Consider the following 19,787-nt stretch of genomic DNA (forward strand, 5'->3'; position numbering starts at 1 on the left):
GAAACTGTTGGGTATAAAGTTGGGGGAATAACGCTGTTTGTACTTGAGATCACATGACTCAGGCGGGTTCGACGCTAGTCCTGTTTCGTGCAAGTTCCTGTTGAGCGCTGATTATGAACCGACAGGTCATCTTGGAATAGGTTGTTGCTCTGAGCACTCAGCAGAGTAGTGTCCGGACTGATGTCCGGCCAGGCTTTATTGGCCCGTATGTGATGGGCAGGACACAGCGCTATAACTTATCGGACTTTCTTACCTTTAAGACATGTCTGGCTCGATGTGCCGGTGCCCCTTGATGGCGAGCCAATCTCCAGATGACTTCATTGAGCGTTGAATGCTGCCCCAACGCAGGATTTGGCGGGGTACATGCAGGGAATTCACTGGCAAAGGAACAAGAGTCCATTATGGTATTCTTGCGTCGTTGTATCCGAGAACTCTGAGACTGTTCGTCGGATTAGCCGTTCTCATGCTGACGAGATAAGCATTTGCCACGGTCGATCTACTCGGATAAACCGACCGGGAACTTCACCGGGATTCCCTGCTTGGAAATCCCTAGATTCGTGATGGGGGACCCCAGAGTTCGATGAACCCCATGCCCCAGACGTGGAGAGGTGGAGACTCGCAGTCATGGGCCCTCTTAAATGCTGACCCCCCAGGCCAACTCTCGTCCTCAACATTCTGACAACCATGGCCGAACCAAAACCTACCACGGACTATGTCGAGTCTGTTGCTGACGAGGCGGTCATGCCTCCTGAGTTGAAGGGAGGTGAAGATACCGATCCGAATGATCCGCAGGTGCGTGAGCCATCACCCCGTTGTATCAACGACGGATACTCCTCAGACTCCATGCTGACCTCAACAGAATTGGTCCACTGTTTCTAGGTTGACGACGTACCTTACCATCTGCTTCTACACCTTTCTCGCCAATGTCAACAGCAGTAACTTTACGGTAGCTACAAAGGCTATAGTCCAGGAGTTCGGCGTCACGCAGACACAAGCAGGCGAGCTGGTGTGCTTCAACGTCTTCCTCTTTGGACTGGGGAATACATTCTGGGTTCCGTTGATGCGAGTGGTGGGAAAGCGACCGGTATACTTGATATCCATGCTGCTTCTCTCCATGATGAATGTATGGTCGAGCCGTGCATCAAGCTATGGGGAACTGCTCGCCTCGCGCATTCTCTCGGGATTTGCGGCAGCGGCCGCTGATGCTACTGTTCCCGCTGTAGTGTCGGACATGGTCGCTCCTCAAGACCGAGGCCACTATCTCATGGTCTTCCACCTTGCTCTGACAAGCGGCTTGTTCGTCGGCCCCCTTATCAACGCTTATCTCGTACAAGAGGAGAACTGGCGATGGATGTGCTATTTCCTAGCCATTGCTGTTGGAGTTGTCTTCATTGTGGCTATCTTTACGGTGCGCGAGACAACGTACCTTAAACATCGACCTCGAGTGAGCAAGAGGACACCAATGCAGTGGATGTCGGTAACTCTAGGGTATAACTCCGAAGCGTCATTTGTCAGAACATTGCTCGACATTGTCTGGAACGTGGGATACCCTCAACTTTTGTGGGCAGCGTTTGCCATTGGTATCTCTGTTGGATGGTAAGCGATCATAGACATGTCCGTTAACCTTTACTAAATATTATAGGAACATCGTGGTCCAGCTCACAGCTAGTCGAACATTTACCGCACCACCGTACAACTGGTCTGCCGGAAGCCTGGGCCTTCTCTCGCTGTCTGGTTTCATCGGCTCCGTGCTGGCGTTCTATCTTGGTGGGCGACTGATTGATATAATCAGTACACGGTACACTAAACGCCGCGGTGGCCAGCGCTTGCCTGAGTATCGCCTCCCGGCCATCGTTATTCCTGGTGTGATCGGACCAGGCGGACTTCTCATATTCGGCCTTTGTATCTCACATCAGACCCACTGGATAGGGCCTGCTGTTGGATATGCTATGCAGGCTTTTGGAGTTGCGGCAATCTCCAACGTCGCCGTCACTTACTGCCTGGACTGCTATAAGCCGGTATGTCTTAACCCCCCAGACCATGCTCGATAGTCGCTGATTTCTCCCTTCCTCAATAGCTCACTGGTGAAGCTCTGGTCATCATATTCGTCATCCGAAACACAATCGGCATGCTTTTATCGCTCTACGCAGCTGACTGGATAAGTGAACAAGGTCCGGCCGCGGTCTTTGGCGAGATGACCGCCATTCAAGCAGCCAGCATACTGCTAGCTATTCCCTTGTTCTTCTGGGGCGGGCCGCTACGAGCATGGACGTCGCAGTATGGGCCCATGAAACGATTCCTATCTGGCAATGAGAATTGAATGATAACGCCCTGTCCCACCAACCTAGTCAGAGATGCTCCCATAGTATCCTAGCTGCCAATAAATGAACTGTGATGACCTTCCAGAACTATTCGTGACCGAGCTTTCATCCTACTCACTGCTGGTGCGCAGGCCTAGCAAGCCTCCTTAGTAGGATGCAAGCCCTAGCTCTGTCCGCGTATGGGTGTATAGGTCACAGCGATAAATTCAAACGCAACTTATTTCCTTGAAATGGAGGCATTATTCTCTTCTACAAACCCCTAACACAGTTAATTTTGTGTTAGGCGAAAGCATAGATAGTGTTATCATGCACCTCATTGCCGTCTTGACCTCAGGACGTCTCCGTCCCCCCACCGAAGCCTGATAGAAACCGCCAGATCAATGGCCGTTGTCTTCTCGACCGGCAACCAAACTGACTTACTCCAGTTTCAATCTGTCTGTGCCGTCAATTGAGTTGTGTGTTTGCCGTCGGGGATTAAGATAGAGTCACCGCTTGCCGAGAGAGCAGACTATTGAGGACTACACATTGGCGATATCTAGTTGGATTCCGTTGCCCAAATTTGCAGTGGCAAAAGCCACTCCAGTACGCGGCAGTCTGGTGCCCCGGACACGGCCAGGGCCTCCTACTATTCCTTTCTGAACCTTCCGATAATCGCTTGCCCACGAAATATGCCTGCTGCTGCATCTCCACAAGTGCGTTTACTCAAACGAGAGCCCCACTCAGCTTGACAATCTGCCTTTTATTTGTATCCCACCTTCTATTCTATATCTACGACCTGAACCGGCGATGTTGACGGATATCTTCTCACAGGCCATGGTCTGTCAGAGATGCCGACATGCGGCGGCGGCAATTGCCAGCCTCTCGGAAATACGAGCCCGTGCCAGCGCCTTGGCCGGGGCAAAAATTCCCTGATCTGGACAGAAACGCGGGGAATGCGACTGGATCTGGGCCCTTGTCTATACTTCCCCGCATTCTGCTGCTGTACCCCAGAAAATCAAGTTGCTGATCTGGAGTCAAGTGACTGGAGTGGACGGACCAAATCGCCCCATTCTATGGTTACATTCGCGCACGATATAAAGCGCGAATTACCCACGATGAAGATCGCCATCTGCAGATTTAACTCCACATCGTCTCTCTCATAACTTATCACAGCGACAAGCACCATGGCCGTCCTTGAAGAAGACGAGAAGGCTGCACCGGTCCACCTCGAGTACGACCAGGCCACGGACGACTCCATAGAAGATATCGCCACCAGTTGGTTCGTCTGGCTCGTTGCCTTTACAGCCTCCATCGCTGGTAGTCTCTTTGGGTACGATACCGGCATCATCTCTGCCGTTCTTGTCTACCTACACAGTGACCTCGATGGCCGTCCTACATCCGAGAACGAGAAACAATTGATCACTAGTCTGTGCTCTGGCGGTGCTTTTGTCGGCGCGATTATCGCCGGTCTTACTGCAGATAAGGTACTTCGCCCCTACCCTCCTTCCAACCGACATGTGCAGTATATACTGATTACTTGGATAGTATGGCCGGAAGCCCGCTATCTACGTCGGATGCGTGCTGTTCACCGTCGGCGCAGTGCTCCAAGGTGCAGCATACAGCATCGCGCAGATGTCTGTCGGACGCTTGATTGTCGGATTCGGAGTCGGCAGCGCGTCCATGGTCGTGCCACTATACATAGCAGAAATATCACCCACAAAGGTCAGGGGCAAGCTAATAGGTCTAAATAACATGTCAATCACCGGCGGCCAAGTCATCTCCTACGGTATCGGAGCAGCATTTGCCCACGTCCCCCACGGGTGGAGGTACATGGTCGGACTCGGCGGAGTCCCCTCCATCATCCTCGCCTGCCTACTCCCCTTCTGCCCCGAATCCCCACGCCAACTCATCTACCACGGACGAACCCAAGAAGCCGAGGCCGTGATCCGCAAGATCTACAAAGGCGCCACAGACACCCAAGTCCAGTCCAAAGTCCGCCTGATCGCCTCCGCCTGCGACGAGTCCCGAGAACTCAACCAAGACACAACCCGCTGGGCGAAAATCAAGCTCCTGCACACAGAACCAGCGTATTTCCGCGCCCTCGTCTGCGCCTGCGGCTTCTCGGTCATCGCCCAGATGTCCGGCTTCAATACCCTCATGTACTACTCCGCCACGCTCTTCGACCTCGTCGGCTTCTCCGACCCCGTCGCCGTCGGTCTCGTCGTCAGCGGGACAAACTTCGTCATGACTTGGGTAAACATGATGGCCGTGGACCCGCTCGGCCGCCGGCGCATCGTCCTCCTCACAGCCTGGGGCATGTCTGCGGGGCTCATCGCCGTGGCCATCGCATTCAGGTATATCCCCGTGGACACAGCCACGCTCGAACTCCAGACCGATACCGTCAGCGCGCCCGCAATCGTCGTTCTCGTCTTCATAATCTGGTTCGTGTTCTTCTACGGCGTGTCGATGGGGAATACGGCGTGGATGAACACGGATTTCTTTCCGATGGAGGTGCGCGCCCTTGGCACGATGTGGCTGTCGTGCTGCTGCTGGGCGGCGAATATCATTGTCTCGTCGACGTTCTTGACGATGATGAAGGGAATTACCCCCTCCGGGGCCTTTGGGTTCTATGCGGCGGTTTGTGGCGTGGGGTATATTTTGATTTATTTCTTCTATCCGGAGGTTTCGGGATTGACGCTGGAGGAGATTCGGGAGGTGTTTCGGCATGGGTTTGGGGTGACTTATGCGAGGGGGCTGAGGAGGGAGAGGAGGGCTGCTGCTAAAGCAGCTGGTCTTGATGGGGCTGAGCGTGGTAAGGAGATTGAGAGTTAGCCCTAGCTCTACGATGGGAGTTTCTTCAATCTTTGTAGTTGGGTTGGGATAGTGGTTGGCCATGGTCGGCTTCGATAGCTACCGACTTCACTACCTGGACGCAATTGTGTAAGAGCCAGCCCCAACACAGCTCTTAACATCGATATATTCCTCTATGCCCGTAAGCCCAGGGCTCTTTCTACATTACCTACCTTTCGCTTTCCTTTTCCTAAATGGATCCTAAATTTGAATGATTTTTTCCTATAATCCTCCAAACCATATAAAATATTCAGATCTCATACCATTATATACAGCAGACCTTAAACCATGGCCAGAAGCACTTTTCACCATCTACAGCAACACAGCCGCAGCCCCAACAGCCACAGCAAGCACACCCGTGATCTTCACACCGACCAACCCAGCCCCACCATCCTCATCCGTCTCCTCAGCGCCAGACTCCTCAGTCGGCGTAGCCGTAGAGTTGCTGCTGTCGCTGCTCGCGCTTTCCGTCTCAGCAGGGCCATCGCAGTGCCAGTGGTCCTCGTGCGGTTCACAGCCAACGGACTCCGTTGGGCTAGGAGGGAGAGTCGCGGACTCGGAGGTTGAGGCGTCGGCGGTTGTAGTGGCAGCAGTCTCAGTCTCGGTCGACGTCTCGGTCACGGTCTCGGTGCTTGTGGCGGGGGCGTCGCAGTGCCAGTGGTCGCCGTGGGGTTCGCAGCCGATGGACTCGGTTGGGCTCGGAGGCAGGGTCTCGGAGGTTGAGTCTGAGGCGGCTTCGGTGGATGTTGCGGGGGCGTCGCAGTGCCTGGAGTGTGTTAGTTCAGTTTATATGGAAGTGAGGACGGGTAGGTAGGAAGGAAGGGACGAATACCAGTGGTCACCGTGCGGCTCACAGCCAACAGACTCGGTAGGAGAAGGGCCCGGGGTCTCGGTCTCTTGGGCCACGGCGCAGGCCGTTAGGGCTAGGAAGGCAAGGATTGAGAACTTCATGGTGTTGGTAGGTTTCTTGAACGAGAAGGAGAGGGATGAGGGCTTTCTGCGAAGTGGAAGAGGTGATGGATAGCTGAGCAGATGCAGGAAGGTGCAGGTACACTTTTATAAGCGACCTTGGCCCGTCCATCCCACGCTACGAGCAGGCTCAGTCTCTGCTCGAGTCTCGGCGGAGGCCTTGGCGTCCCCAGGGTCCTCAAGAGCTTCCCACCACTGTCGACTTTCTCCCACTTTTGCCTTCTCCTCCGCTCACCATCACAACGCTCTCTTGTATCCCTAATCACAACCGTCGTCCTCAAACTACATCAGCACCCATCACAAGAGTCCTCGGCATTGTTCCTCCTCGGTTCACCGTACAACATTAAGCCTGCCAAGACCAGTGTTTTCCGCCAAGGATGCTTGAGTACCCCGGGGACTGCCCAGACAAACCAGCCCACTTCGTGTACTCTGGGCAATTCGACATGAGGGTCTCTCATCGAGTCGAAGGGTCTTGGACCCTGGTTCATGGCGAATCAGGGTCTTCGAATTCAATATTGCCGACGCAGGAGCCGCTACCATGTGCCGCTGCAACCCTACACCTCGCTAGCGATATTGCCGATACGTGGGATGACAGGGCGTGGTGCTTGACAGGACAGAAGTGGGCGGATTGAGCCGACAAAGTCGCCGGGATAAATCAGCTCTGGGGGGGTTAATTCCAACTCACGACTCGTGCAAGTGCGAGGAGGTGTGTCCATCGGGCAGTTGCTCCGACCCAGCCGAATGAGCTTCTGTTGGAGAAGACATGCTAAGGATGAGATGGCGTAGGACGAGCCTGCAAGGCACCCTGGACAGGATTGACGGCGTTCAAGGTCTTGTACCATGGTCTAAGGTATCCATCTGTCCTTCGCTGTTGCGTCTTCCTCGAAAACTTCCTCTCTCAAACGGATTCCCTAGCATGGCGAGCCATCGGCATTTTGTTTTGCTTCTCGCTTCAAAAGTTGGCTACCTCCTTTGCGATTTTCTCAGCAAGATGAGAACCATAGCGTCCGGGTGGGCAAACATCAGAATACAGATGCAGGTTGCACATCATCTTCTTGCCCCTAAAGGAAAAAGCCGATGGTCACAATGTACACACTTAGGTTGACTATACAGAATCTTGGGCCCATCTCCACACATGCAGCAAATCCACATCGCCGACTTCGGATCTCTAGCCAGGTTTATAAACGTGCACTCTGAACACAAAAGGCCACTGTCCGATATCCCAGCCGTGGCGAGAATCTTGTTACGGCGAGCAGTCTCCATCTCTCTGACCTTGGCCGGAAAAGAGTCAGACATCGTTGACTCCCTCAGTGTGTCGGTCCCTGGCTCGCTTCTCATACTATAGGACCTGGTTAGTCCATGGAAACTGTTTCTGATGAGGGAACGTACTAGGTGAGCGCTTCTGGAAACAGATCAAGATGTACCACCGGAATAACCGATAACAGCTCCTTCGCGTACGCACTTGCCACTGCGGCTGCATAGGGCTGCCAGTGCTTGTTCTTATGCGAGTCTGCATAATCGCAAATGCCCCGAATGACCAAGCACGGGAAGTTGTCCATGAGGCCCGCTGCCTCCATCTCGAAGCATAAGACGCCATCATCCAAGTCTTTGGAGATCCGATCGCGCATCATACCATCTTTCATGACCTGGTTTCCGGAGGCAATCAGCCCATAATGAATATGAGGGACGTCCGATGTACGCAGATTGCGGAGAATTCTGCGATCTGGGTCGCATCGAAGACAGGCCTTATCCTGCGGGTCATAATGTTGATACACGGTATCAAATAGGGTATCACACTCCGACCCTGGATAGGAGAATCTCTTGGTAGCGGGATACCGGGCCATCATCTGTGCTAGGTATTCCGAGATTCGACTGCTGCTGATGATGTGATCTGCTTCGAGTCTCGATATACCTGCAAGGAGAATAGACGGCGGTTTATTTAAGGCCCCCGTGCGCTGAAAATGGCCCGTGGCCACTGTCTTACCATAATCATATTGCGCCACTCCGCCATATGTGTGTTTCGGTTTGCTGACGACGACATCCCCGAGTCTGATATCTGTATCCCCGTCGGGGACCCCGCCCCCGATGCCTACGAGGAGGCTGAAGCGGATCGCGGGGAAGGTGTTGAGCATCTGGGCAGCGACAATAGAAGCGGATGTGGTGCCGTATACCCCAGACGGGAGGCAGGCGATCGCAACATTGTGCCCATAAAGTTCTCCGAGTGTATACACATTATGGTCGTTGCCCGGCTGAGGTAGTGAAGGATGCAATCGATCCAGCATCGCTTTTGAGACCGCAGTCTCTATCGGAAGAGCGCATAGCCAACCCACGGTGTAGTCTCTATGAGACTTTCTGATTTCGGCCATGTTTCGGAGGACTCAATCCTGTTCTTGCTTCTGCGCATGAGATCATGAGTCCCGTCAAGATCATCAGCAGGAGTCACCACCCGTCCCTCACTCTCGCGCTAGTGCAAGGCTGATGGCGCTCTGCACATTCTGGATTCTAACTGGCTGCTAAAATCGCCATGCATTCAGCATCATCATCCATTGGTCCACGTGTAGCGCCCGCCCTTAGGCATTTTCCTATCGCTTCAGGAAGGGTCAAATTCTGAGGACAAGAGCGCTTGCGCAAGAAGGCCATCCCGCTCGAGACTGCAGAGGTGCCGAGAGGTTGTTATCGTGAGAATCAGGTCCAGCTCACTTCAAAGCTCAAAGGAAACGTGGTCGAGTATCGCTCCATGTTGCATAGGAATCCTGTGGCAGTTCACACCGACCCTGGTCCAACAAGAACGTCACAACGCAGTCTGATGGTGGCTATGAACATTATCGCCTGATATATGATGTTCAGTGGATGAATCGGAAATCATTCAGTCACGGCCAAGATGGCCTCCCTACAGCGAATTGCTGCCAACGCCGTCTCAGTCAATCCGGAGGTCAATTTCTCAATTTTCAACGCCAATATCGACTTCTCTCTACGCAAGTGTGAAGCTCCCGCCGAGTTGGTCCCACTCGGCGAACGGCTCTCCAGGCAGCGCCGGGAATTGGCCGAAGAGGGCTCGTTCCATGTCCTTGCTCGTCGACTCGGTTTTCTTTTTGAAGATATCCTTCCGAAAGTCCCTTTCCTTCTCAAGGCTTATGGCACCCGTGCCAGCGAAATTGCAGGCGAGTATGATAAAGCAAAAGCATCGTCCAGGAGTATCGCGGATGGGATTTTTGGGTCCCATCTAGGGATTGATAGCACGAGCATCTGGGCAGGCGCCACGAGCAGCAAGCCCGCACTTTTGATGCATCTTCTAGCGTGTATGCTGGCACGCCTCTGGTCGCCACAAGAAGCAACCGCGATATGGGCCGAGGTTGTTGATCTTCGACGCCAAGCAGTGAAGAGAGAAGCTTCAGACGGCGATGGCACCAGCAATGTTTTAGCCCAGCTAGCAGCTCAGTACGACGCGGATTGGGCGAGTCTACAAGGTTGGGATGCGAGCGCTCGTTCTTGGCTGCAGATCGCCGACAGCAGTTCGTTTAAAGGGAAGCAAAAGCAGATCGAGTTGATAGCGAACAATTTGTCGGTTTCCATCCAGACTCAAGTCACGCCAACTGGAATAGCACTGCCAGCGTCTGACAAGACCATGGTCGCAGACAGTGTCATTCACAACTTTTGTACAGCGTTGTCAACTTTGGATGACTTGATCGCTGGGAAGCCACAGCGCATTCTGGACGGTGGAGTTCTTCTCGGCCTTACCTCGTGGCATTTATATCCCGACTTGGTGCTGTTGGGGCCAAAGACTATAGAGCGTCAACAAACGGATCCTCTTGTGGCCGAAGGTGGCATTGCAACCCTTTCCATCGCATATCAGGAAGACCCCCATGGCAATCAGGATGGGGTCTATTGGTCGCTGCCCCTAAGCAGCCTGAGGTATTATGGGAAGGTCGATTGCACTGGATCGACACTACACAACTCTAAGGTATCGATTCCCGGAATTCAGGCTCTCATATTGGGTGCTTCGCTAGACTCTCTGGATGATCTCTCTGCAGCGGTCGATATTCTCCAATCCCTGTGGACTTCTAATCATACGGCCTACCAAGCCGCTTTACGACATATACGAAACAACCCAATTCCTCCCCAACCGACTTACCCACATTCGAATAACCGACCCAAACCTCTGCAGTGCGACCTAGAAAACTCCCGGATGACGGAACTCACTAGGGGACAGTTGGTGGATCTGATGCATAATCTTCACCTATTGTCCCCATTTATGGGAGGTGTTGAGCTTTTTCTGTCGAAAGATGAAGAAGACAGGAGAATTGCATTACAGCTCATAAGATACGGAGCGAACTGTGCTGCCAGCTGGATCGGAAACGTCAAGAATAATGAGCATCCCCCGTTCTTCGGTGTCACGGATCTCTCGTTTATTCTTCAGGCCATTCATCGGTCGTCAGACCGTGTCCGGGTTCTCCAGGAGATCTATGAGTCGAACTGTTGTGAGCCAGAAGCGTACATCATCCGCTACAAAAAAGAAGACGATACATGGGACTATGCATCCTTGGAAGCAATAGCATCTCAGAGTCGCAAACGAAGTAGGAGTCAGTTCGAGTCGGATTCAGACGACACCCTAACCCCAGGTACTCCAATGAACGAAGATTGGGTCTTTCTATCTTCCACAGGAGACTTACCCAGCTTTAATCCCGACTCCATGCCAGATTATAACCTCGAGCTACCACCAGAGGATACACACCGCGACGACCATATCTTCACGAGCTTATTAAACTACGATCAAGGGGCTTCCACGACCGTGGTCTGGGATTTCATGCTCGGAATACATAACCTAGCTGCTGTGTACATACGACGCGGCAGGTCTAAGGAGATGCCGCCACGTCCGGTTGTACCTCTGGCGACAGTGCAACGGCTCGTCAAGGCTGGGAGTCTAAACTTTCAGATTGTGATGGCTCGCATCCAACAGTACTTTGCGCGTCAGCGACCAAATCACAATCTTTCTCTTCTGACGCTGGGACGTATTACTGATTTTTACAAGCACGACTTTCCTCATTTAAAGGTGTCGATGGGGCTAATCAAGGAGGCGCCAACATCCTGGCCATGGGCGAGAAGCCTGGTTAAGGACCTGGAAACCCAGCATCTCGAAGCTGCTTCGCTAGCGGCCAACGGAGTCAATACGGAGTCCATCTACCCACGACCATTAACTCGGCAGCAAGCTTTCGCTTCCATTCTCCAATTTGAGTCGGGCTCGCTTGCGGTTGATGTAGACGAGATGGACAAGGTCATGGCGATCTCTAGCGGAAACTCCCTCTTCATTGCACAAAGAATTCTCCACGACCCGATTCCACCGCCGACCATGGCCGAATGTGCTGTTGCTCACGCGATCGGTAATGTCGGAAAGCCGGGGATTGCCCTCCTAGTTGCGCCCGAGCAGCCCGAGGTCAGGGAACACGATGTCGAGAAATGGCACGTCATCAACCATAACCCGTTCGACGGACGCTCATCGGGCGGATCATTTGAGGCGTCATCACTCCACATGTCATTTACCGGGTGGGAGGGCCCTTTACGAGTCCGAGGTCCATCCGCGTTCCGGGGGATGGAGGCATACCATCTCGAAACGAGGATATCCATGTACGACCAGGCGGAATGGGTCGCGGATTTGAATATCCTCAAAGCACTTGACTCGTCGCCTGATGTGAGGTCCTGTGGACTACGCGAGAAGAAGTGCGGCCATGACACGTCCATTGCTGCTTGTGGAGTGGAGTTTGTATCTATTGATTGCTGGGAAGAATTGCTGAGTCCGGCGGATCGGCCTATGGTATTGCGTTCTGGGTCGTCGTGGATGGCGCGTTTGACCGGTGTCAGTATCGCGTTCACGAAGGGATTTAAATGTTTTCTGCTGCCGGTACATAAGGACTTTTGTTGGACTTGTGTTGTTGAGGAGGCTGGTGTCCGGAGGGTTGCTGACGGGAAGATTTTGTTCGTATATTGAAACGCTTGGTAACTGAACTGGTTTTTTTATTGCTTGATGAAAGATTCAGTGGCTTGGCTGAGAACCGGTAACGCTTGCGTAGACTGCTTTTCCTCGTGGGCTAAGCTATGAAATTATCGACCTGATTAGAGAAGCGGTCAATGGTTGACGGCACAACTTCACAGAGCAAGAACCCTTACGCCAATGGGCACATGCTTTCTCCTCGCCGAACAAGAAGCTTCGTAGGCCTCCTGGGCCGTGGCCGTAGCCTCGACTTTTGTAAAGGTCCCCGCCTTAACCGTAACCGTCTCCCCGCGGACTGTAGACACCCCCGTCTGAACCCAGCTACCCGTCTTAGTCGGCATCGCTCTACTAGCACCATCTGCACCTGCGGTGGCAGCCTCCGTCTCCGTCTCTGTCTCTGTCTCTGTCTCCATCTGCGTAGCCGTAGCCGTATCCTCGACCCCTCTCAAGCTCCCGCAAGGATAAAAGTCGCGGGCAACATGGCCGGAGTTAGGGATGAAATATAGGTTTCGAGTCCACGGGCCTCAACGAACACAGCTTTCTTTGTGCATGCCGCGCTAGTGGTGCCGAAGAGCGTGCCTTCTTCCGTCGGCCAGTTGTCCCAGATTGTTACGGCGTCGCCGGCGTCGCCGGCCTCGATGGCTGTTAGGGGCTTGTCCAGGATGCAGTTTGTGGCCGTGGCTGTTACGCAGTCGATGTGGTAGGTTGTCTGGGATGCGTCCTGGATGGGATCTGTTAGCATTGAACTGGGGTGAATCTGGGAGGGAGTGGGCGAGGGGAGGTAGTGGCGTGCTGGTACTGACATCTCCGATGATTGAAGCGAGTAAGCCGTCTTTTATTTGGATCAGGTAGAGGGTGGTCGTGTATCCTTCGGCAAGGGTGAGAGTGGCGAGGGGGAGGAAGGCGAGAAACGAGAAAGTAGAGACCAGGGTCGAAATGAGACGCATCTTGATGGCGGTTGGAGATGGAGATGATGGAGAGGCTGAGGAGCTGTGTTGTGTGGTGAGAGAGGGGTCGGGAGGGAGGAGAGAAAAGGGAAGGCACACCTGGACCGGGGCACTCGCTTGGCTGCCATACCTTGACGGACTGCAGCTGGAAGCTCAAACCATACGCAGGCAAGAGAAGATTTAGAGGAAACTCTTTTTCCAGTAAATTACAAGCACATTAGGTCAGGGTCGAAATTGTTTATGCCTACGATGGGTTGACTTTCATATTAGGACATGTAGAGGTATATTTCGTCCGTTTTCACTCCAAAACCCTCTCAACCAGCCATCCCGCTCCATCCTCACCAACCATCTCCCTCTCAACGAAAAACGGCTTCAAAAGTCTTTGAACAATTTCATCTGCCTTGAACTGCCTCTTCCCTGCCACAACCGGTACTCCAACAACAATCTTCGCAGCAGCCGGTAAAGCCTGCGCAAATTGACGCGCCAGAGCCTTGAAAGCAGCCTCAGCAGCAGAGAACGGTCTTTCGTTGAAACTTCCGCCGACAAGGAAAAGCGACAACTCGCCCTGAGTACGATCTGTCCGAGCATTCTTCGAAAACCATTGCCCCGCGGCCAGGGTCCCAACAGTTGATACGCGCAGATCGCGCTCGAGGGTCTGGGGTGCCAAGTCGAGGATATTTGATTCGACTGTGGCCGCAACGTTGAAGTAAAGGACGTCGAGCTTTGTGCCGAACTGGTGGACGCACCAGTCTAGGGCGGACGTGAGGCTTGCTGGGTTGGCTAGGTCGGCGGTTTCGGTAATGACTTTTCCTGAGTTGGTTGACGACACTGCGCCTTGAGCTTCGGATGCGGCTGATGAGAGCTTCTCCTCTGAGTCTGATACGAGGGCAATGTTCCAGCCGAGACTTGCGAGCCAGAGGGCTAAAGAACGGGTTGTCGAGTCGACGCCGGCGATGGCGATGGTGCGGCTTGGTTGGAACCTCATGGTGGTGGGCAGAGTTGATGAGAGGTGCAGCTAACTTGAATTTGAAAGAGCCGACAATGAGTTTAGGTATGTTTCGATGCTAAATGTCTACGAAAGTCCTAACATTTGAAAGTATATAAGAGCAGGCCTCGGAGTGTATTCCCTCATACGGGAAAGATCTACTCGGATATCGGCAGCAACTATGAAACACCTTGCTTTGCCAGCGATGCTGGGGGAAAACTCTGCGACGCACGGTGATGGTTGGGCGGTAATGAGGCGGATGGGGTGGTCTGATGCTTGCGGGAGGAATCGCGAGTGTCCCTCAAATTCCATAGTCTGGTTCACTGCTAATGATATAAAGTAGCGACCATGTCCAAACCCCAGATTCATTGATGCGTAGGGCTGAATATACGAAGTATCTCACCCTATGTATAATGATGAAATTCGGGAGTGCCAGCTAGACTGACTTGCGAATGCTTGGACCACAAACCCAGGATCTGACGACAATATCAGGTTCTATCGCAGTGGAAATTCGTCTATGAAGCTCGCAAGGCTTCAGACCCATCTCGAGCTTATTTATAGTTCTGCTTTTTGGCATGCCGTCTATCCGGATGTCGATCGCAGCTCTTGGAATCGGGTACTTCCCGGCTATGGTGCGCGCCAGCTGGCTATAGGCGTGGTAAGCTTTAACGCCATCCATATCAGCTTTGTTTTGACTAGGACCATGATCTAGATACGGCAGCTTGTGTCGCAGGAACTGTAACCCCCCCGTGTATGCCAGCAAATCCAGTAGCTATTTGCCCAACGCCTGGATAGTCCCGCATGAGAAGCGCCTAAGAATTAGAATACTTAACATATAGGTGCATCGGGCTACGTTGTATGCTAGATGGCTCTCTTGATCTAACAAATTGTATCGATGCTCTGTCTTACGCATCATCTATTCTTTGGTTTTTGAGTCAAATCACGGACGGTACTCCCACATCCCCAAATGCAGGAATTATATTTCCCTCGAAGTAGCTCGTATCGAAAAAACCTCGAAGAGAAGACGGCGAAACTGTATGGAGCAATAAATGGACTTCTCTTGCTGCTTTAGAGTACTGTTGGGTATTTTTGTGACGAGAACTAGGCCAGAGCCCGGGCCCATGGTGAAAAGCTCCTAGTTGCGCGACGCAGGGTTAGGATTCTCTTAGCTGGACATCTGCTTGGCAAGCTGAGTGGCCTGCATCGAGGGCGTAACGCGGCCGACATAGCTGACGTCGTTTAATGTGGCCTCTACATTCGGGCTGAGTTTTGTCTTCAAAAGAGTCGATAGACCATCTTGAAGACATTTCTGAGCTCAGATGACGAAGCGAAACGCTCCCACCAGCAATCCCATCGTACGGTTATGAGGTACTCTCACAGATAAATGATGCTATCATATCGGAAAACCCGAGCCTCAAAGAAAGCTTTCTCTTACATAAAAGCCGTGGCGCGAACTGCTACCCAACTGTCGTTATCAGCAGGCGCAACCAACGCAACCAAAGTCAGGGTCCAGGCGGCGTGATCCGAACCGAGCCAGTCCCAACGTGGGAATTATGGACGCCACATGGAAGTAACTGAAATGATTGGTTTCGCTTGTGTTTTAGCCTCAGCGCCATGCGGTGGTTCTGGGGGCCGGTAAAGTGTAATCTCCCCGCGCCAGGCGTTGCGCCACCCCAGGACCTGCTTCATCTTAGAAGCCTAGCGACTTTGAGACTCGCCAGTAGCGTACGTAAATCTGGGATCAAATCGTTTCGATTCGCGATCCTGATAGCCGTCCACTGAGAACCGTTGAGTAGCCGCTGCCAATGCTTGCCATGCCGGCGACAGTCAACGAGAGACGCGGTAAGCTTGGCTTTCGCTCTTTGTTCTCGAATGTCTGCCCCTGAGTCCTTAAGTGACCATGTCCGCCAGGATTAGCCTTTTCTCCCTTCGATTTGTGTTCCATTGAATCGATTGCTTCTCCAACGCGTAAAGTTAAAGGTGTGCTAAAAGCCTATCGTTGCAATCGACCACGGTCAGTAGCTGAAGCGAAGATCCTGGTCATGAAGAACCAATTATACCGCAGTGGCAATTTGCGAACACGCAAGATGCTTCTTCGTTTCTTCCTCGGAATACCGGCTCTGTCCATGTTCGCCTCCGCCGACAGCACCATCACCTCCATGTTCTTTCCCGGCGAGAACCATCCGACCCACTGGTTTCGCTCCAGGCATCGATGATCGCGAATGTGGGACACCGGCTTTCATCCAAACCCACTCCGTGCACTCTATCTAATCATCAAAGAGCAGGACGCCACCGCGACGACCTACCTCCTCGCCTGTCCCAGCTTTGATGATAACCCACGTCAACACTGCGGCCTTGGAAGAGCAAGGAACATGACGTATATTGCTGATCAAGATGAAATCACGCTGGTTCAAGGCCATAACCTCTGGGACTTGTAGGCCTGGCGATCCCCTCTTTGACCCCTTCTTTTGACCATGTACAGCGTCGAAACCACCGAATGTACGCTGCGCAGCACAGCAACTGCCGCTTGCACCACCACAGTCCGCGGCGCCGTCAAACCTTGGTATGAAAGCGAGACGTTCAGCGACCTCCCCTTATCGCCAGTAACCATTGCTGGACCCGCTACGCCAACTACTGCGCCGCCCACAACGGGCGCGGGCCCCGATGCTGAGGCCACTGCGAGTGATGCCACTGGGGACGTGTTCCGAGCTGTTGGGCGTGGTGTTGGTGGGGTTTTCCTTGGTGGAGTTAACGTTATCGCAGTGGGTGCGTTTCTTTGATTTGAACTTGACGGCTGGCAGGCGGATTTGACCGAAAAGCCGATATCGCCAAATCCGATTAGGTCGGTCGCCACCAGGTGGAGCAGCTGTACTCCGTAGATTAAGCATTAGAATTATCGCCCTGGGGCCTGAGCAAGGAAACAACACGAACGATCGTATCAGATGAACGCAATATGTCGAGAAGCCGAAGCGAACCGCAGTTAATCTAATCGAGTGATAAAGAATGCAACCCAACGCCACGTTCCAGCCGAAATCTCCGAGAGTGAGACGGAGGGCAATAAGACGCCTGCTATAGAGCTAAGAGGAGCTAAGCGTGCTAGGCGTGCTTGAACGGACTAAGAGTGCTTGGGCGATTGCATTTGCTGATCGCGTGATAGGCCCGCCCCTTATCGCTCGCTTCGGGGAGGATTCTGGCCTTGTTATTGGCTGGATAAGGACGGGGTAGTGTTACATTCACTGCGACTCTGCGACTCGAGATAGCACGCCATCGCCTTCGCCCTCCCCGGACACGGACGCCCAAGAAAAAAGTATTTAACGGCCCTCCTCGACGATCGTTTCCGTCCAGGTTCCAGGTACGCTGCTTCAGGTCTTGTCTACTACCTCCACCTGCACCATGGGTATGTTCCCTCACCTCTTCTCTCGTATTTTCCACTAACACCCACAGCGTCCACCGAGAAGACCGGCGTTCCGGCCGTTGAGGATGTCGTCGCGGTCTCTGAGTACGAAGAGCCCACCGACGAGGAGCTCAAGACCCTCCGCCGCATCCCCGGCTCCCTTCCCACCGTGGCGTACTTGATCTGTATCGCCGAGTTCTGCGAGCGTGCATCCTACCTCGGTGTCTCGGGTCTGATCTCCAACTTCGTCAACCGGCCGATGCCCGCTGGAGGAAACGGTTACGGGGCTCCGGCCCGCGGAACCCAGGATACCGCTGGTGCGCTGGGCATGGGAACAGTCAAGGCCAACGCCGTCAGCCAGTCCTTCAGTATGCTGGCGTATCTGCTGCCCATGATCTTCGCGTACCTGTCCGATACCTTCACCGGACGCTTCAAAATGATCCTGTACGGTGTTGCTGTGTTTGGAGTTGCGCACGTCCTCATGGTTGGGGCTACTGCCCCCAAGTTACTTGCAGACGGAGGTGCTAAGGCACCATATTTCTTGTCTTTGTACATGCTGTCGGTTGGTGCTTGTATGTCCCCGCCTCGGACATGGTCTTCGGAGTTGCCTGCTAACGAGCGCAGCCATGTTCAAGCCCAACGTCTCCCCGCTTCTGCTCGACCAGATGCCACGTGATAAGGCCAAGATTAAGGTTCTGGCCAGCGGGGAGCGTGTCATTGTCGATCCCGAGGCCACGGCCGAGCGCGCTATGCTCTGGTTCTACCTGCTTATCAACATCGGTGGTTTCATGCAGACTGCTACTTCTTACGCCGAGAAGTACGTTGGCTGGTGGTTGGCGTTCATTCTGCCTCTGTTCCTGTACATTCCGCTTCCTCTGATGCTGGTATGACCCCCCCCCCCCCCCCCCCCAAACCAACTACCCCCACCGTTCTTAAGATTCCCTTTCCCCCAAACCCACGGAGAATTGCGAACAATCATTAACGAAATGCAGATATGGCTCCGCAAGCGTCTCGTCCTCTTCCCTCCAGGAGGGAGTGACCTGGCCAATGTTTGCCGCGTTCTCAAGATCTGTCTCTCCCGCGGTGGCATTTTCCGTATCGGCCGTCATGGCTTCTGGGACGCGGCCAAACCCTCGGTAATTGCAGCAAAGGGCTTAAATATTTCGACCCGCTGGAACGATCAATTCGTCGAGGATGTCCGCCGTACATTCCAGGCAACCGGAATCTTCTGCTTCTTCCCGATCCAGTTCATCAACGACAACGGTCTCGGTAGCGCAGCGAGCTACACATCGACCATGCTGAAGACCGACGGTGTGCCCAACGACCTGATCTCCAACTTCAACCCGCTCAGTATCATCGTGTTCGCGCCGATCCTCAATTACGGACTGTACCCTCTCCTGCGCCGTTATAAGATCCATTATGGCCCAGTCGCACGTATGACTACGGGCCTTCTCCTGTCCTCTGTTGCTGGTGTTGGATATACAGTGCTCAATTACTACGCATACAAGCTCGGGCCTTGCGGAAAGTGGGGTTCTTCGGATACCTGTGTCGATGAGAACGGGAACGCAATGGTTGCTCCGATCACTATTTGGGTATGCACTTATTCAATTCTTCAATGGCCTGCTTGTTCTGACCATCTCCCAGTGGATTGCCCTCCCCTACGCCATCGGCGGTATCTCCGAGCTCTTCATTAACGTCCCCGCCTACGGCATCGCGTACTCCCGCGCCCCCAAGAACATGCGCAGTCTCGTGTCCGCCATCAATCTGCTCAACACCGCGCTTGCCTACGCTATTGGTCTTGCATGTTCGGCCGTTATTCGCGACCCCTACCTCACCTGGGATCTCGGCGGCCCATCCATCGCGGGCTTCATCCTCACTGGCATCTTTTATTGGATGTTCCGCCATATTGATAAGGAAGAGTTCACGCTGACTGAGATGGAAGAGGCCGACGAGCAGAAAGGCACCGCAGAGGCAGCCAAGGACTACCAGCTTACCCTAGAGGGGACCAGAAACGTGGTGGGAGAGAACGCCACCAACAAGACGACGAACCCGGTCTCCAAGATCGCAGAGAATGAGGAGTTTGGCATCTCGCCAAAGCAGTGAGAGTCCGCTGTTCAAAAAGGTGTTCGTGCTGTGTTGTGTTGTGATGAGTACATAATAGTCAGTTAGGGCCGTCCACGAGTCAAGATGAGACGAGTCTACATACATATATCAAGAATAATAATGAGTTAATAATGGCTTTTCAACTTTTTGGTAACAAATATCAAGCAACAATCTCCGCTTACCACATGGTGTCGGGTACCTGGCCCGTTTGGGTGTCTACCCCGGGGCCCCGTATTCTGGCCCCTGGACCAGT

At 53.4% G+C, this 19,787-nt stretch overlaps 9 protein-coding genes across 9 annotated transcripts; 5 read left to right on the forward strand and 4 right to left on the reverse strand.

The window, feature by feature from the left end:
• The first annotated feature begins 310 nt into the window (after window positions 1-310).
• Window positions 311-2,365, forward strand: BDW74DRAFT_88055 (uncharacterized protein). Its single transcript, XM_073733977.1, has 4 exons — window positions 311-792; window positions 860-1,596; window positions 1,643-2,018; window positions 2,078-2,365. Exons 1-4 carry the CDS (start codon window positions 685-687, stop codon window positions 2,318-2,320), a joined length of 1,464 nt encoding a protein of 487 aa, XP_073579789.1. The 5' UTR covers window positions 311-684; the 3' UTR covers window positions 2,321-2,365.
• A 1,119-nt stretch (window positions 2,366-3,484) lies between these two features.
• BDW74DRAFT_187914 (uncharacterized protein) lies at window positions 3,485-5,251 on the forward strand (the record flags this gene model as incomplete). Its single annotated transcript, XM_073731601.1, has 2 exons — window positions 3,485-3,784; window positions 3,846-5,251. The coding sequence occupies 2 exons, from the start codon at window positions 3,485-3,487 to the stop codon at window positions 5,130-5,132; spliced, it is 1,587 nt and encodes a 528-aa protein (XP_073579790.1). The 3' UTR covers window positions 5,133-5,251.
• A 211-nt stretch (window positions 5,252-5,462) lies between these two features.
• On the reverse strand, window positions 5,463-6,101 carry BDW74DRAFT_182163 (uncharacterized protein; the record flags this gene model as incomplete). The annotated part of the gene is made up of 2 exons (XM_073730190.1): window positions 5,463-5,916; window positions 5,983-6,101. 2 exons carry the CDS (start codon window positions 6,099-6,101, stop codon window positions 5,463-5,465), a joined length of 573 nt encoding a protein of 190 aa, XP_073579791.1.
• A 1,306-nt stretch (window positions 6,102-7,407) lies between these two features.
• Window positions 7,408-8,485, reverse strand: BDW74DRAFT_182164 (uncharacterized protein; the record flags this gene model as incomplete). Its single annotated transcript, XM_073730191.1, has 2 exons — window positions 7,408-7,458; window positions 7,544-8,485. The coding sequence occupies 2 exons, from the start codon at window positions 8,483-8,485 to the stop codon at window positions 7,408-7,410; spliced, it is 993 nt and encodes a 330-aa protein (XP_073579792.1).
• Window positions 8,486-8,803: 318 nt separating this feature from the next.
• BDW74DRAFT_187916 (uncharacterized protein) lies at window positions 8,804-12,102 on the forward strand (the record flags this gene model as incomplete). The annotated part of the gene is made up of 1 exon (XM_073731602.1): window positions 8,804-12,102. Exon 1 carries the CDS (start codon window positions 9,001-9,003, stop codon window positions 12,100-12,102), a length of 3,102 nt encoding a protein of 1,033 aa, XP_073579793.1. The 5' UTR covers window positions 8,804-9,000.
• Window positions 12,103-12,260: 158 nt separating this feature from the next.
• Window positions 12,261-13,052, reverse strand: BDW74DRAFT_182166 (uncharacterized protein; the record flags this gene model as incomplete). Its single annotated transcript, XM_073730192.1, has 3 exons — window positions 12,261-12,555; window positions 12,639-12,826; window positions 12,909-13,052. 3 exons carry the CDS (start codon window positions 13,050-13,052, stop codon window positions 12,261-12,263), a joined length of 627 nt encoding a protein of 208 aa, XP_073579794.1.
• Window positions 13,053-13,266: 214 nt separating this feature from the next.
• BDW74DRAFT_160690 (uncharacterized protein) lies at window positions 13,267-14,169 on the reverse strand. Its single transcript, XM_073725660.1, has one exon. It carries the CDS (start codon window positions 14,035-14,037, stop codon window positions 13,351-13,353), a length of 687 nt encoding a protein of 228 aa, XP_073579795.1. The 5' UTR covers window positions 14,038-14,169; the 3' UTR covers window positions 13,267-13,350.
• A 1,785-nt stretch (window positions 14,170-15,954) lies between these two features.
• BDW74DRAFT_160691 (uncharacterized protein) lies at window positions 15,955-17,291 on the forward strand. Its single transcript, XM_073725661.1, has 3 exons — window positions 15,955-16,017; window positions 16,086-16,471; window positions 16,520-17,291. The coding sequence occupies exons 2-3, from the start codon at window positions 16,260-16,262 to the stop codon at window positions 16,815-16,817; spliced, it is 510 nt and encodes a 169-aa protein (XP_073579796.1). The 5' UTR covers window positions 15,955-16,017; window positions 16,086-16,259; the 3' UTR covers window positions 16,818-17,291.
• Window positions 17,292-17,405: 114 nt separating this feature from the next.
• On the forward strand, window positions 17,406-19,668 carry BDW74DRAFT_160693 (putative MFS peptide transporter). The gene is made up of 5 exons (XM_073725662.1): window positions 17,406-17,434; window positions 17,482-18,003; window positions 18,056-18,315; window positions 18,424-19,023; window positions 19,076-19,668. Exons 1-5 carry the CDS (start codon window positions 17,431-17,433, stop codon window positions 19,532-19,534), a joined length of 1,845 nt encoding a protein of 614 aa, XP_073579797.1. The 5' UTR covers window positions 17,406-17,430; the 3' UTR covers window positions 19,535-19,668.
• Window positions 19,669-19,787: the final 119 nt, after the last annotated feature.

This window comes from Aspergillus multicolor, assembly GCF_047715735.1.
Source record: "Aspergillus multicolor strain CBS 133.54 unplaced genomic scaffold BDW74scaffold_33, whole genome shotgun sequence".
In the NCBI taxonomy this organism is placed as follows: Eukaryota; Fungi; Ascomycota; class Eurotiomycetes; order Eurotiales; family Aspergillaceae; genus Aspergillus; species Aspergillus multicolor.